This window comes from Acanthaster planci, linkage group LG16, assembly GCF_054643075.1.
Source record: "Acanthaster planci isolate LZ-2023a linkage group LG16, COTS_SCS, whole genome shotgun sequence".
NCBI classification, from domain to species: domain Eukaryota; kingdom Metazoa; phylum Echinodermata; class Asteroidea; order Valvatida; family Acanthasteridae; genus Acanthaster; species Acanthaster planci.
In genome coordinates, this window is record NC_141792.1 from 13716540 (window position 1) to 13732724 (window position 16185).

At 40.5% G+C, this 16185-nt stretch overlaps 3 protein-coding genes and 1 pseudogene across 3 annotated transcripts; all 4 read right to left on the reverse strand.

Annotated features, from left to right (window-relative positions):
* Positions 1-200: 200 nt before the first annotated feature.
* On the reverse strand, positions 201-5124 carry LOC147796536 (uncharacterized). The gene has a single exon (XM_087147447.1). The coding sequence runs from the start codon at positions 5008-5010 to the stop codon at positions 3637-3639; it is 1374 nt and encodes a 457-aa protein (XP_087003573.1). The 5' UTR covers positions 5011-5124; the 3' UTR covers positions 201-3636.
* Positions 5125-5349: 225 nt separating this feature from the next.
* On the reverse strand, positions 5350-6298 carry LOC147796537 (uncharacterized; annotated as a pseudogene).
* Positions 6299-7379: 1081 nt separating this feature from the next.
* On the reverse strand, positions 7380-9572 carry LOC147796538 (uncharacterized). The gene has a single exon (XM_087147449.1). The coding sequence runs from the start codon at positions 8638-8640 to the stop codon at positions 7390-7392; it is 1251 nt and encodes a 416-aa protein (XP_087003575.1). The 5' UTR covers positions 8641-9572; the 3' UTR covers positions 7380-7389.
* A 127-nt stretch (positions 9573-9699) lies between these two features.
* LOC110979189 (uncharacterized) lies at positions 9700-15699 on the reverse strand. The gene is made up of 9 exons (XM_022234784.2): positions 15474-15699; positions 14781-14883; positions 13420-13632; positions 12953-13055; positions 12470-12589; positions 12005-12080; positions 11752-11786; positions 10875-10937; positions 9700-10639 (listed from the first exon to the last, which is right to left on the reverse strand). Exons 1-9 carry the CDS (start codon positions 15548-15550, stop codon positions 10620-10622), a joined length of 810 nt encoding a protein of 269 aa, XP_022090476.2. The 5' UTR covers positions 15551-15699; the 3' UTR covers positions 9700-10619.
* Positions 15700-16185: the final 486 nt, after the last annotated feature.

Here is a 16185-nt window from a genome sequence, read left to right on the forward strand (position 1 = left end):
AAACTTGTTAAGTCACACTCGTTTCGTATTGAGCTTACATTGATTTGCATGGCTTAAAACTTTGAGGGTACATTTTGAAAGAATTAGAAAACCGCTTTGAATGTTAATGTTTCATATTTGAACGTGCCAAAGACAGAACAAAATACTATTCTTAGTATTTACGTCCATGAAATAAATTTCTCACGTGTACTCGTTTTGGTTTGTGCTTAGTTAGGCTTTAGTTTATTAGGAATACGTAATTTTCACAAAGTTATATTTTGTTCTCATGCTTTGTGCATATTGTGTTAAGAAAGATTTTAATATTTTGTACCAATATTACTTTTTCCACGTCCTGTAACAGAAATTTCGATTTTGGTAGATAAAGTTACATTAGATTTAAGAGAAGTCCCAACACAGAGCGCGAAGCTGTCGTCTAGCTTATGTGACAAGTGCTATGAAATAAATAATCGTTTGGGTGAAAAACTAACATTTGTGTTACATTTTCTAGAAAAAATTCCCAATGTTTTCCAGTGAAAAGTTTGCAAAGCTTTGTGAATATTTTCCATTACTTCACACCAGTCAAATTTGCGTTTCTTTTCCTGGTTATTTTAAAGGTAATTCGTCACTTCCTGGAAGGGAGGTAGACATGTTTAGACATGTTACAGTCAGGATTTGGATATCAGAATTTCTAGGTCAGGCCCCAGCCGGTGGGGATTGACCCTCTGGAGCCTGAACCTCAATCCTCCTGGGCTGCCATCCTAATCTTTCTCGGCCAAGCCCTGTAAAATGTTTCTTTGTAAGACTCTTTGTATAATGAGTAAACAGGGAATCTGCCAGGCCTCTATTGGGTAGATACTCCCATTTTGGGTTCTCGGGGGAGCGCACTAGCGTAGCGGTTCTTTCCTCGCTTTGCACCAATGAGGCCCGGGTTCGAGCCCCGACTTGGCCCAGGCTTTAAGTGCATTTAGTTTCCAGTCCACAGTCGCTCTTGCAGGTTTTATCCGGGTACTCCTGCCTCTAAAACTGGACCTTCTTCCTAACTCCGTGATGTGATGCTGATTAATAAAGTGTATGAATAAACGTACAGTTATTGGCGCAAATAGCCTGAGTTGCTGAAAGTGCCATTAAAACAAAAAAACAACATGCTGGGTTCTCTGTTGACCATACCACCACTGGCAGGCGAGACGCTGACAGTACCAACGAGCCAGCTATTACCGACGTCCAAGTCAAGCTACTTTAATGGACCCGTTGGGCGTGGCCGTCTCTTCCATGCTTCGAATCATCGTGCTGGCGCTCAAGGCTAGAGCTCCGTTGCCCTGATCTGTACGTGCACGGGTATGACATCTATCCGTGGGTATGTTTCACTGGCAAGCCAAGTAGCACCGCATCGCCCTCAGAACCGGCGGTCAGTCAAGTCCCCCTCGTTGGAAGTTAACCACACCTCGCAGCAGTCCTCGCCCACCAGTTAGCAGAGGTAACCAGGCCTTCTGAACTGTATAAATTTGTATCATATTTCCTTACTCGCTCATCTCCTCATGTTGATTGAGACTGATTCATTATTATTAAAATTAATGCACTTTCAGTTCTTCCATAGAGGAAGGACACAGGAGTTGCAACTCTGGCACTTCAAAGTGTTCAATGATGGTCACCGCCGAGTCAGACGAATAATAGAAAACATTCCAAAAATGCCTGATTACTTCCTGCATCATTGCTGGACAAGCAGGGCCAGTAATATCCTAGCAATACTAGTATGTTTTTGCTTGTAATTAAGCTTCTTTTTCCATCGTAAATCAACTTTCTAAATTTTGATACATTGTTCCATTACCCATGCAAACTGTAATTTTTTCTCCTCCCTCCAATACATCTGTGTTCAAAGACTTGGTAAAAATTTGGCTAAGACGTAAGGCCAATGACTGCACATATAGATTTAGGGCGCACAGCATAATGCAAATAACTGCGCAAGCATTAAATTTGATGTTGTCATGAGATCATATCAAGCACCAACAAATACATGAATATTCATTCTCCTATACCTAAGTGCACAAAGTTATAAGGTTGTAGATTACCAGCGGCAAATTGCGGCGGCGATCATAGGGTACAAAGGGGTTTCGTGGTTGTGAAACACATGATGGGTAGCGAGCGTTCGCTGCGCTCTGGCTACGCACATACTAGGCTTGCCAGAAAGCGGTAATTGGCCAGATGTTACAGCCCGGGCAGTTCAAACTCCTTCTGTGTCCTTCCTCTGCGGTTCTTCTAATGCAAGTGACACTTCACCGCCTCGATAATTGCTGGTTACTGGAATCGTCCTGTTTTTTGTTGGTTCTTGCCTCTTAACTAAAGTATTTTGCTGCCGTGTGGGACAGATTGGACTTGGTCTTTCCACACGTAACATGCTATACAAGGCAATTACAAATACATGTTATTTTATATAGAGGGCTGTATCAATTACTTCTTGTTTGCCCTCTTGATTATAAGTTGACCAATCCAATTCCACAAAATTTATATCGAAACAAAACCACTAACCGGGCTCCCCTTTGAGTGAGTGCCTTTTGTTACAATTTTTGTACGATATTTGATGTATTTGATATAAGATGTACATGGTAGGTTGTCAGCCGATTATAAATTCATACATTTCTGTCAGAGAACTTTGAATCGTAGCTGTGGAGTCCATTAATAACAAATGAAAAAGTAGCGTCAACGACAAATGTTCTGTAAATAGCTCAACAAAAGCTTTCATAAAAACAATGTTTCCGTCTAGCCCACCAGCTTTGAAACCCTGAGCCCTTTATAATGACGCCAAATTATTTATTTAGTTAATCATAACCTTGCCGAATACATCGAGATTCGATGTGATCTACCATGTACCTCGAGAGTTGGGCCAATGGCGTATTCAGCGGCTGATGGGTGGCCCCCAAGTCGTAACTCTTTTTTGCAGGAATAGAAAGCCCTGGCATATTAGAAACGGCACTACAACGTTTCTTTCTGAAGTTCGGTTCTTTTTGGATAAAAATTAATGGGAAAAGTACCCATCTATTCCCCACCCAGGTCCTGGATATTCCATGGTTAGGATGCTTCTAAATATGATAAATTTTCAGTTGCGATACTCATCGAATATTCATGGTGAATTAAGGGACATCCAGTAACAAATCATTATGAATATAATTCAACTTAAATAAAATCTCGATTTACAATGCTTCTGTCAATTTAACGCAACAACGTCAGAGACATAGCCTTTTAAATTTTCAGATGTATCTTCCTTTTACAAAGTATAAGTTAATGTCAAAAGTGTTGTTGCGATGTTTACTTGATATTCATGCTATGACCAGAAAATAGCAAGAATAATACATAATTCAACTTATAAGCTTGCTGAAACTCACAACGTGAGATACTTCTGTAGATTTGGGGTGGTGACTTTTCCCTTTTCAAAATCAAACGAGGTATGAGATCACAGTCGTTTAATTTTCAGTTTAAGATAGTCTGACGACTGTTGTTTGAAGTGTTGGATGACTTTGAGTCAAGCTAATCCAATGCCAATTACGTGGAGTACTTTTTTGAGCTGGAGTCTTTCATATACGATTATACATTCATTCTTCCATTAGAACTTTGTGAAGAATACAGGCTTTACTGCTTCAGGGATATTCTCATAATTATTGTCTTTCACATTGACAGCCCTACCACTTCATATTCGGTGGTAGGTTTCCTTGAGACCTTCTCAGAGTCATGGGGTTGGCTTTTGCTCATTGATTCAACTGCCTGGTAGTACGTATGCTGCTCATTAGATGTCGCTTCTACGTCCAGTCCCATGTATTCCTTGTTCTTGTCATCCTTGGGTTGTAACTCCATGTAGGGATCCGCTTTGTGAGTCTGGATCCCCTGTTGAATGAGGTTCTTGAGGCGCCGTTGATTGAAGACGAGGAAGATGATGATGATCAAGGACAGGAGCAGTAGGGAGAGGCTTACACCAGCGATGATCCAAGGAACTGCATCAGGGGTTTGAGGAGCGAGATGACATCTTGGAGTTAATGTGTATCTATCGAGATTAGACTCATCCGTCATGTCAATTGTCACGGAGTCATCCGCAAAGGTGCTTTGAGAATCGGTAGTTATCTTGGACGGACGCTGCTCTGTCGTAGTCACTAATTCAGCAGTGGTTGAACGAGTTGTGGAAGTCGATGTAGGAGTATATGGACCAGAGAATGTGGACACGGTTATTGGTCCGATGATGCATGACCTCTCCATACCAGGGAATGCATCTGAACCAATTTTACATTCAAAAGAAATTCCGTTAATCGCTGTGTCTAATTTGAGTCCCATTGATTCTCTAATTAAAGTATTCCAGGTAGAAGTTTGCCAACTATAAATGCCACGAGATCCCTGAATCTGTACTCGAGCTGTTGGGTTACCTTGTTCCGTTGTACAAGTCATGTTTTGTGTGGTCCCATTTTGTGCAGTGAAAGGACCGTCGGGGAAACAGATAGGGTAGATGGCAGCGGGGAAGTAAAACACCAGGAAGAAAGAACTGGCAAATCCCAGTATGGTGGCACTGTCGCTATCTGATTGTCTGATGCGACAAAAGTAGTCACCAGAATCATATTTATTCAAGATATAAATAGTAAGGACTTCACTCCTGGGTGTTTGAGCCTCAGGTAGAGTTATGCCGTATTTTGTTGAGTTCAAGGTCACCCCGTTCCTCCCAATCCGCAAGTCTTGGTTCATAACAGTCCTCGCCCATTCCAGGACATTTCCGTGTTGTAGCTGGTGACCGTCACATTTCAGTTGCACCATGCCACCCTCCACAGGATCACCCGAGGAATGTCTCATTAAAATCACATTCTGTCCATTAACTCCAACAAATGGACCGCTCTGCAGAGAACACCAAACACATAGGAAGAACAAATACGGCCCGAAGGAGCGAGCTTCTGGCTTCATGGTTATAGCACAAAAACGTGAGGCTAAAGACGAAATGATTGTCAGAACGCTCGTATGTACCTTACATGTAGAAATATACAAACTGCTGGGTTTGTACGACATTGCACTTCAGTGTAAAAATTTTAAGTTAAGTAGCTTCCGTGTGTAAGCCGGCATGACGTCATGTAATCAACAATAGTTATGCGCAGTGACCCCATGAAGCCTGTAAACGTGGTGAAAAAACGTTTTCCGTCACCTTATAGTTGCGTATGTTTACACTAAAACGGCTTTGATTTGCGTCACGTAAAACGTTGTGAGTACATTTTCAAAGAATTTGAAGACCACTTTGAATATAAATTTATTAAATTTGAACTTGCTTGTCTGGCAAAACAATCTTAGTCCATAAAACACTGTTCCCTGTTTTCCTTTTGGACTGAGGTCTTATTAGTTCATTAGGATATCTTATTCTAACCAATTCAGATTCTTTGTCATGGTTTGTGCATATTGCTTTAAGAAGATACTTTTTGCATGTCTTGTGACAGAAGGTTTCAAAGTTTTTCAATCAAATCAAAACAAGTTTATGACAAGTGCCGACACACAAAGCAAAGATGTCATCTATGTAACAAGTGCTATGGAATTTTTAAAAATCGTTTTGTAAGAAAAGGGAAACAACACTTGTGTTACAGATTTATTTAGAATTTCTAAAAAAAACAATCCAAGCTTTCCTTAAAAAGTTTGCAAAGCTTTGTGAAATTTAGCCATTTCTTCACACCTTCAGACATTTCTTTACTCACGTTGTAAATGCTGAGGATTTGTAACTCCATGTAGGGATCTGCTTTGTGTGTCTGGTTCTCCTGTTGAATGAGGTTCTTGAGGCGCCGTTGATTGAAGACGAGGAAGATGATGATGAGCAAGGAAAGGAGCAGTAGGGAGAGGCTTACACCAGCGATGATCCAAGGAACTGCATCAGGGGTTTGAGGAGCGAGATGACATCTTGGAGTTAATGTGTATCTATCGAGATTAGACTCATCCGTCATGTCAATTGTCACGGAGTCATCCGCAAAGGTGCTTTGAGAATCGGTAGTTATCTTGGACGGACGCTGCTCTGTCGTAGTCACTTATTCAGCAGTGATTAGACCGGTTTTAGCAGTCGATGTAGGAGTAAATGGACCAGAGGATGTGGACACGGTTATTGGTCCGATGATGCATGACCTCTCCAGGGAATGCATCTGAACCAATTTTACATTCAAAAGAAATTCCGTTGATCGTTGTGTCTAATTTGAGTCCCGTTGATCCTCTAATTAAAATATTCCAGGTAGAAGTTTGCCAACTATAAATACCACGGGATGCCTGAATCTGTACTCGAGCTGTTGGGGTACCTTGTTCCGTTGTACAAGTCATGTTTTGTGTGGTCCCATTTTGTGCAGTGAAAGGACCGTCGGGGAAACAGATAGGGTAGATGCAGCGGGAAAGTAAAACACTTGAAAGAAAGAACTGGCAAATCCCAGTTCGGTGGCACTGTCGCTATCTGATTGTCTGATGCGACAAAAGTAGTCACCAGAATCATATTTATTTAATTTGTAAATAGTAAGGAGTTCACTCCTGGGTGTTTGAGCCTGACGTAGAGTTATGCCGTATTTGTTGAGTTCAAGCTCACCCCGGTCCTCCCAATCCGCACTTCGTGGTTCATAACCAATCTTGACCATTGCAGGCATTTCCAGGTTGTAGCTGGTGACCGTCACATTTCAGTTGCACTGTGTCATCCTCAACAGGATCGCCCGAGGAATATTTTATTAAACTCACATTTTGTCCATTAACTCCAACAAATGGATTACTATGCACCGAATACCAAACACACAGGAGTAAATACGACCTGAAGGAGCGAGACTGTAGCTTCATGGTTATAGCAGAAAACATGAGGTTTACTGAAGAGGAAATACTTGTTCAGCGCTCGTATATCTTGCATATAAACGTGAAGAAGATTCTTGGTTTATACCACTCCATTATCGAATCATAAGTTTAATCAGAAAGCGAAAGCGAACTCTTTTTTATTGCTTGAAAACCCACTCGATTAATACGACGATTCGCTTTGCAAATTCATAAATGTTGTCACATTCCAGCCCCAGCGAAATTTTGTGACGTCAATTTCGCTTCGCTTTCGCATCCGCCTGAGTGGGAACCGGCCTTTACATGCTGTGAAAACTGAAACAAATGCATGTACTTTTGACGATGGAAAAGTTTATAAACCTGATATTAATGATACAAAATCTGAAAATCTTAATTCTATGAATTTAAACCCTTTGTCATCATTTGTAAACATGAATATTTTTACTTCAAACATATGTCACATTGAATTGTTTTCAACACGAAGTTGAGGTCTAAGTTCCATTTAGCATCATGCTTGAAGTAATCTGCTAAATCCTGCTATTCATTATCATCGTTTTATTTGGGATTTTAAGGGGCTATAAGATCAGAGAGGAGATCTTTCAAATATTGCGATATTTATTTTCCTTCTCCATCTGTTGGTTCTTCAACCTCTTCATATGCTGTGTCGACGTTTCTGATTGGCTGCTCATAGTCACTCCCTGTGCTATTCTGCTCTGTAGTACCATCCGCTTGGTAGTAGGTGTGCTGTATCATCGGCGGTTTCATTGCCTCAGGTTTCATGTACTCCGTATTCCTGTCACGAGTAGACTGCAGTTCCATGTATGGTTCAACTTGTGATTGGTCAGTTTCCTCCTGAGAGGGATTGTTGAGATTTCGTGTTTTGATGAAGAAGACATTGATTGTGATAGACACAATGAGTAGGCTGAGGATAACAGCGAAGGCGATGATCCATGGAACACGAGATGTTTGACTTGGCGCTGGTTGATCCGTGGTGATATTTGTGTTTGACTCGTTAGCAGGTTGTGTTGGGAGTTGTGGAGATGTCATTCGGTCCGTCATTGTATCTTGATCAAGAGAGACAGAGTGTGGAATGGGTTGATCTGTGACTGGCGACGTGGTTGAGGTTGTTGAAATTCGTGTATTCGGGCCTGTTACAGTGATTGGCCCGATGTTGCAGGATCTGTCGACGTCATTTCTCGGGGGTAGCGAGGTTATTCGGCATTGTATAACAGTCCCATCATCTGCTGCCCCCAACGTCAGTTCCTGCCACCGCATTTGTATGTGACCAGCAGAAGTCCTGTACATCCATTCACGAGTCATCCCAGAAAACTGTACAGGCGGGTTGCCTATCTCTGTAGTACAGCTCCTATTTATCTTGGTTCCTTCTTGGGCACTGAATGGTCCATTGGGAAAGCAGATGGGGTAAATGACAGACGGGTCGTACAGCACGGATAAATATAAGGAGTCGTTTAAAACAGCATAGCCATTGATGACATTTGTTATACCACAGGTGTAAAATTCGTTGTCTTGTCCACTGGCACTGAACAACAGCACCTCATTTCTCGCTGGTGGTGAATTGACTGCTACATTAACTGTGTACCTTGGATCCAAGCTAGTCCCGTTTCTTGCAATTGTCATGGGGTGAGTCAAAGATTTCGACCAAACGAGGAAATAACCTGTTGGGAGGAGAGTTGATTCACAGGATAATTGTACCAGTTCGCCTTGGTTGACAGTGAACTCCAGCGGAGATAATCGACTGATACGAATCGTGGGTGTAACCAACCCAGTCACCAAATTGCCTGGATTAATGTCAGATCTCCAAACACACAGTACGAGTAGAAACAAAAGACAATACCCTAGATCCATGCTGACTGGAAGCTGTTTCTTGAATAGTGTTGTCACTCTCTGACGAGATAGGTTGAGAAAAATTACATCTGCTTTCAAGCTTTGTTATGGGTGGAAGTATTCGTGGCACTCAGGTCACGTAGCTTTTTTATTCGGTCAGGACAGGCCTGTGTCACGCTCAATTGATTTCACTTCAGAGAAACGATACACGAATTTGACCTGATGACGAGCGTTGGTCAGTTTTTTGCTTTAAAGTGTTCTGCAAAAAAAGGTTACTCCGCAAATCAGAATTGTGTTTGAGTAATCTAATATAGAAAATTAAGAAAATGTATCATACGAAGGTCATGTACAGCTATCATCTGATCTATATAACGAATGGAACAAGAAACACTACTTTCAAGCAGCAACTTTGATAACTTTTCTAACTATGTTTACATTTTGTATTGATTGCGTATTGGGAAAACTTTCAAAATATGATCGTAGACGTCACCTTTCTTGAGTTGGTTTAAAAATCATTTCTGCAGTTCAACTTGTACCCTAAATAGACACTTAAGCCGTATCCGCGTAGTTTGGCCTCGGCTTGAGATTACACACGCTCTATAGATACTGACTGCAGTCACTGTTAGCCTTGTGCGTAATTCGAATCTCGGCCATGTAATTCCGACACAGCGTTAGACAGTATTTTCAGCGCTTTTCCTCGAACTGCGACCCAAGGTACACGCTTGTATTTACAACCCAAGCTGCAATCCTTTATATCTTCTCAACCAACCGTGATAACTCTGTACGGTACAGTGCTAAGGGTACCAATTGTTGGGATTGGCAGCAGCTGAAAGAGCTTCCATAATGACAGACATACCTTTTCCAGTTTCACTTTTCCGTGTTCATGTCTTCACATGTATACGTCCTTTCATTATGCCTTGCCTCATGTCACTTTGTTGTTTGCGATATTACGGGAAGTGTTAATTTTACAGTACAATTAGGTTCTTCTGTTTTCCATCTTTTTCAGTCGTTGTGCTTATAATGCTTCTGTGACTGTTCTTTTAGAGACTTTTCCATTCAGCGACAATGACGCAAGAGATCCCAGTTTTAACACAACTTTTTTCCATCTTTTATTCAAATAATCAGTTTGTGTTTCGGTTTTAGTACAATTTCGGTTGAAACATAACTGTATGCTTTTCTGTAATAACATACAAAAATACATCTTTACAATCTATTTTGAATTCTCAAGAATGAAAATATATTATTAAGCTGTTAGATCCCAACTCTGTACATATACACATTAAAACCTAATGACATTGCCACATACAATCATCAGTCGTGAGAGGAATACGAAAACTGCTAGATGACAACTACTCTACCTATAATTCACAACTCCTCATGATAATGCCGCATACCATCACACCTTTATGAATATTGAAATATTAAACTTGCTACACCACAACTGCTCTACCCCTACACATCCTCATAGTGGAATGCTATAACTAGTAGATTACACATACCCTCATACCGGTAATGTACGGAATTCATTATTGCTATAACTACACGTCCGAGAATGAAACGGTTACATGGTCAGAGCTGTCACAACCACGAGTGTAAAAGATCTGGTCAGGTTCCATCATCAGTTATAAATAATGTTTCTTTCCATCATATGCCAGAGGATCTTACCATCCAGCATCTTAAAACTAAACGGGCCTCGACGTGTAGCAGAGTTAAGGACACTACAACTGTACATTTTATTTCACTAATGAAATAACAAAGAACTGGAAATGTTATCAACAAAAACTGCTGCACATAGAAAACTGGCTACAGTACTCAACATATTCAAGTCGAAAACCTGTCTCTAATTTAACTGAGTACAGTAGTTTGTCATTACATTGATGGGTAAAGAGAACAATTTTATTGCACCCTCTCTGATATTGATATCCCTGTACGCCATGTGCTCTCTGAAGGGTCTTTGTGTCCAACGTGAAGGTCTGGTTCTGCCGTCCATGATGCCATTTTCATACAACGTCATTTGCATCTGCATAAGATGTAAATGAATAGGCTGTGTATCATTCTTTGCTTTCGTGGAAATGGTGACCTGACTCACATTTCAATACTTTTGTAAAGTCTCAACTTTATTGTCAAACTTCACTGCCAAACATTCGTGTACTCCGGCCCTTGCATGGACTACGAGAAAATGAATTGCGATATTGAACATTTCTCGTGGAAGCAATACTTAGGCCTAATGTGCAACCCGTACAAATTGTACTTACCATTTGGCCCTCTATCATTCAAAAATGCATTACCCTCTCCGTTGTTTTGTTGCATTCTGGGTTCTGTAAACAATTAATTCACACTAGACAAAAGTGGTAGATGTGGCAGTCCGTTAAATCACTAATAGTTTCAGGCAATTCATGCTAAGCTGATTGTCTGTAATAATGGATAGGTTTGATTAAAGGCAACAATTTCGTATGGGGGCCTAGACCTTTTTCCTGTCATGTCACGATCGTGCTGGACCTATAATGTGTTGTGATGGTGATGAGTTCATAATGTTGTGATAATAATCTACCTGTTATGATAAACGAGAAAGCCTGCAGCGTTCGCACGTGCGCTTGCACGTGGTTGAAGCTGCCCGTAGGGGCAGTCACCGTGGCCAAGGCAATTCACACGTGGTGGTATTGTTTGCATTTAGTCACGTGGGTGAAAAAGGTCTATAATGACCGAAACGTTCAAAGTGACGTGCTGGCTAATGTATTCCTCCGTTCAGACTCTGGTTTGACAAGCGGATTCTTCTTTGCTCCCCTTCCCCCAATCTCATGTAAGCCTTTCCTTATCAGCATTAACCCTAACAGTCCTCAGTCCTCCAACAGGTGAAGGATTGAGGACTGTTAGGGTTAACTTCTCCAAATGACTGCATTTCCCCAATCTTACAAGTGTTATTTTTCCACGACCACCTCGAGACTTAAAAATGGCTTATGGTAGACCCCTCCTGCAACTTCCTTAAATTAAGTAGCAGTCTCTAATTGTGTAGATTGTTAAAATATGAGGGAAACCGACTTAAGATAATGGGTGTTCTGATATTTGATGGTCATCCGACTGAATGGACAAACATGTACAGTAAAATTAGAGCGAACAGCAAATATAGCTTACCTTGTGGCCGTTCGTCTCGCAAGCCAACGTTGCGTCTGTTAAAAATAAAGACAAAATGAACCACCTTCTACCATTGAATCGTTATTTAATTGTTGCTCCGAGGCTTTATTTTTCCTTTTAAAAATAAGTTACTCGAGCATAAGGGTAAATTCAGTGGGGGAAATATTACTCATTTTATGATATAGGCCATGATTTGGAAGAACTGCAAATGGACAACATAGTTAATTCTTTTCAAGAAACGCTGTCCTCTTACCTGATTTTACGTCGATCTATCATCAGGTAAAGCACAGCTACTGCAAGGGCAATGCACGCTGTCGACAGCACAAAAACTAAAATATGAAAAAAAAACTGTCAAAATGCATGGCCTTCTGTGCGATACTGTATAGTAAAACCATAAGAATGCTGAAGTCGGAAGCTAAGTCCTTTCTCTGCCTCATTTGCAAGTAACTGGGTGAACACTGACAAATGTTTTAGCCAGAGTTCTCTGAATAGTTTGTGGTTTGAATTGCAACTTGATGGCTGATGGTGGACAGAGTACATGCAAGGCCTAGAACTTGGAATAGACTCAACGTGAGCACCCAGATACATGCACATGTATATGATATCTAAATATCATTCCTCAATTTACTCAAAGTTTAGTTGAAATAAAAAACCCACTTTTTAAGTATAGATACACTGACTGTGGATCATCAGAGATCAATGAAAGATGTTGACGTACCGTCGATACGTAGGCCATGATGGATAGGGTTCAGAGTAAGTGGTGGATGCGGTTTGTGACTTGGAGTAAAGCAAGGCGGATGTCTGGGTGTAACTTGACCCTCAGGGGTACTACTTAGCCCTAAATAAGGACATTAAAAATATCGTAGATGATGAGGGAAATGACAACGGTGAGCTTCAGACACTGTTAAACTATTGTTTTTTTCAGCTTTCTAAATGCACCACTACATTTATTAAGACAATGGTGGCTTTATTGTATAAAATGTAGAACTATACTGCATTGAACTGTGGAATTGGAAGTATTGAACTGTGGTGCCTGCACTGATGTGGTGGCATCATGCAAAATGTGGGATGCTGAAAAGACCCTCCGGCTCTTTTCAGAACCACACATGCTCACAAAAAATATTTGGCATGCTACCGCGAACCTTTTCTTTATTTTGCCACCTTTATCATGAAAAGCGTCAAAGCTCAACAAAGGTTTTACCAATTTTAGGATCCAATATGGAGGTCTCGTCGTTTCTTGTTATGTTTGGTACTGTTGCATTTGTTTGGCAGCGTGTGTCACTGTCTTTCTGGCAAGCTTCAATCTGTGGCGTACAGTAGGAACTTCAAGGTTTCAATTTACACGTAAATGAATTAGTTAACGTAAGCATTGTTCGTTAGATTATGTAGCCCTGCATTCAGTGCTGTGGCTTAGCTTAGGTGATCGTTACCTTTCCAATTAAAACGTGCTGAAACTCTACAAGTTATGAAAAGCTCAGTTTTTTAACCTCATAAACACCGAGGATGTATCTAAAATCACATCAAATCGGAGAAATGAGGAGTGAAAGGGCTATTAAAGTTTGACGTTATGCTGCGTGGTGACGATGTTTTGTCTTTGACAATATTTTTCTAGGATCATAAGCCTCTAACTATTTTTCGATTGCGTACTATGTATAACATGTGTAATACCTTTTCTTCGTTTTCAGTGCTGCAGACTGGACATTTTTTACATCGTGAACAGAAATTTCTACCGTCCATGTAGTGGATTGGTGGACATCTGGTACACTTTAATGTAGTGTTATCGAAGTATTTGCCTGGTGAGCAAACTGGATATGTTACGTTTCCTTTAACAAATGTTGACGTCCCACCGTCCTCTGGTCCGAACATGCATTCTGACAGAGACTGCAAGATGGGAACAAAGTCAGTGTCAGACTTTCAGCTTCCGTTCAGAGAAGTACTTACTGTTCTAAGAAATGTACACGAATCAAGCTTAGGAGGTTTCACAACAGACCAATTCACTGCATGTTAAGCAGTAAAGTGGAGGATATTGGGTGAAAAGAGAAAAATGTATGGGAAGATATTTACACATGAATCCTGAGGTAGTTACACTCTCCGAACGTTAGTTATTACCAGCTGAAAGGCCACAGTTGGTCAACAAAAGAAGGTTGGTTTAATTGTAATAAGTACATGTAGTTTTTAAAATAATTTAACCATTTGTTGCTTAATACTGTTTTATCCAACCAATGCAAATTTGATCCATTTGGTTAGAGCCCGATGTTTTGGGCTTTTGTTTATTCTGAGTCACAGTAACAAATAGTCGGCGGATTTGTCCTCTTCTAAAATCAGCCCTTGTATTCGATACTAGGGGGAGCAGACAATGAACAGAGACAAATTAGCACAGTAACCTGCACTTAATTTGGCTGAATGCTGATTTCCTGATGTTTCATGAAGTTGCGTCACAAAGTTCTGTGCCAGCAAGAGTGAGCAATGGATAACCTCATACTTCTACTTCTGTTACATGTAGTTGTGCCAAAGAGGTTTTTTAATTATAACAAGCTGGCAAAGAAATTCTTTCAAAACATACTAAATGACTGTCATCAGTGGGACTTCTGACTGATTTGTGTGTCAGTGGCAAGAATTATGACTCTTTTCGCTGACTAATCATGGACAAATGGAGGGGGTCATGTGTTTTAATAGTTGAGACAGATTAGGGACAAAATGGCATATTGTGAGAGGCTTTTCTAAACCGCAGTTTCTTTTCAAGTAATCATGCTCTATTGGCTCATGCACTGATTTCAAAAGTAATGAAAATTTGTGTACTTTGGGGTCAGGGGAATTTGTAAAATTTAACCCTCATCTTGTAGTCCATATATGAGTCTTTCATTTAGTACTTTTTAATGTATTTGGTGCCAGGTCATCAGAACAAAAATACATTATGCAGACATTGTGTAAACACTGCTCCTTTAAAACTCGAGATTGAATGAAACGCAGGTTGGACAAGGCAGTGTGTAATTAAATAAATTCCAAAGAAAGTACTAAATCAGTCTCACCTTTTTACTGTCATGGTAGGCATGTTCTGACGCATTTAAACAAGAAAATCCGAAGACCAATAATGCTAATCCATAAAACCATCCAGACTTGGGCATGGCTTTGCTAAAGGTGCAAAAACCAAAGAAGAGTTTGTACGTTTCATAACATTGGGTGCGTTTGTGTAGCTTACTCGGGGCAATCCTGACCAGGGAAGGAAGGCAGTGTTGGATATGATTATGATGAACAAGCGAAACTATGGGACGAGGTTGAACTTGAGTCAACTCATGGAAGCGTCATGAACGTCTGGCTTTTATGCATGGTTTGCTCATTGAGTGAGTTGGGTTTTTACAGTGAACGTCGTGCTGCACTGGAACAATAGTAATGACTCAGATTTTGAACAACTTTTCTTGGAAAACTGTTCATTCTTTGCAGGAACATAGTCGACAGATATGTTTTTGAGATAGAATAATAAATCCACTTGTTTGTGACGTACGGTTTGATTTTGAAACAAAATATCACTCAAGCATTCTCTTTTGTGTTCTTGACTCAAAAGAGTTGAGTTTTGCCAGATTAAATAGTGTCTGTACTCTCCTAGGTTCATAAAAAGGGAAACTATTCAACAATAAGCAGATTACGTTACAAATTTTACGTTCAAGTACACGTGATTCAGTTTTGTTGAATAGCCTTTAACAACATTTTCCAAGCCAGCTAACCTGCAAAGAAGGAACCAACACAATGTGACGTTGTCGTTTACTTGGTCGGCCAGTTCCGCAGCAATTAGCAAAGACATCCAAAAGCATTAATAACATGAACTGAAAACACCAAACCTCGGAATATCGTAGAATCCAATGAGGATCGTGGTTGTCTATAGTCTGCAATGACTGCGTGTACGTGGCAGACTGTCGTGTGAGGTAAGGTATGATGTTTTTTTGTGTCAACATGTGCAGGGAACTAGTGACGTCGATATTTTAAGAGATGGCATAATGGCTTTTGTGTACTTGGTTTTCCGCTATGCCGCCTCTGTTTTGTGTTGATCGTTGGCATGCATTCTGTTAGAGGATTTGCTTGGCTGGTAAACTTAGTGTTTCCGTTTTCCTCACATCATCATTGTTCCGCTTGAACTCATTGGACTCGTGACTCACATTGGGACATTCACTGATTTCTGTGAACGACGATTGATAAAATCTTTCTTTGTCTTCGTTAGTGATAAGAAATCTTTGCAACAGTGCAGTCTTGACTAAGATGTCATATTTCACTCTGATCCTGTTGAAAATTTCTCGAAACGACAATTTTCGTTGATTTCTGTGCGCCAATTTGATAAAGAAAACCACCCTTGGGTTACCATCTAACTAGGATCGCGATTTCAATCAAAGTAGGCCTACGTTCTGAAGTGGTGCCCTTAGGGATTACCCCCTACGTTAAGTC

Excerpts from the sequence above, each read along its gene's own strand:
- LOC147796536 (XM_087147447.1), bottom strand. The coding sequence starts at position 5,010 with ATGTCGTACAAACCCAGCAGTTTGTATATTTCTACATGTAAGGTACAT.
- LOC110979189 (XM_022234784.2), bottom strand. The coding sequence starts at position 15,550 with ATGTCTTTGCTAATTGCTGCGGAACTGGCCGACCAAGTAAACGACAAC. Across the intron at positions 13,633-14,780 it reads CCTACCATGACAGTAAAAAG|TCTCTGTCAGAATGCATGTT; the intron begins GTGAGACTGATT and ends CCCATCTTGCAG. Across the intron at positions 10,938-11,751 it reads GCGAGACGAACGGCCACAAG|AACCCAGAATGCAACAAAAC; the intron begins GTAAGCTATATT and ends AATTGTTTACAG.
- LOC147796538 (XM_087147449.1), bottom strand. The coding sequence starts at position 8,640 with ATGGATCTAGGGTATTGTCTTTTGTTTCTACTCGTACTGTGTGTTTGG.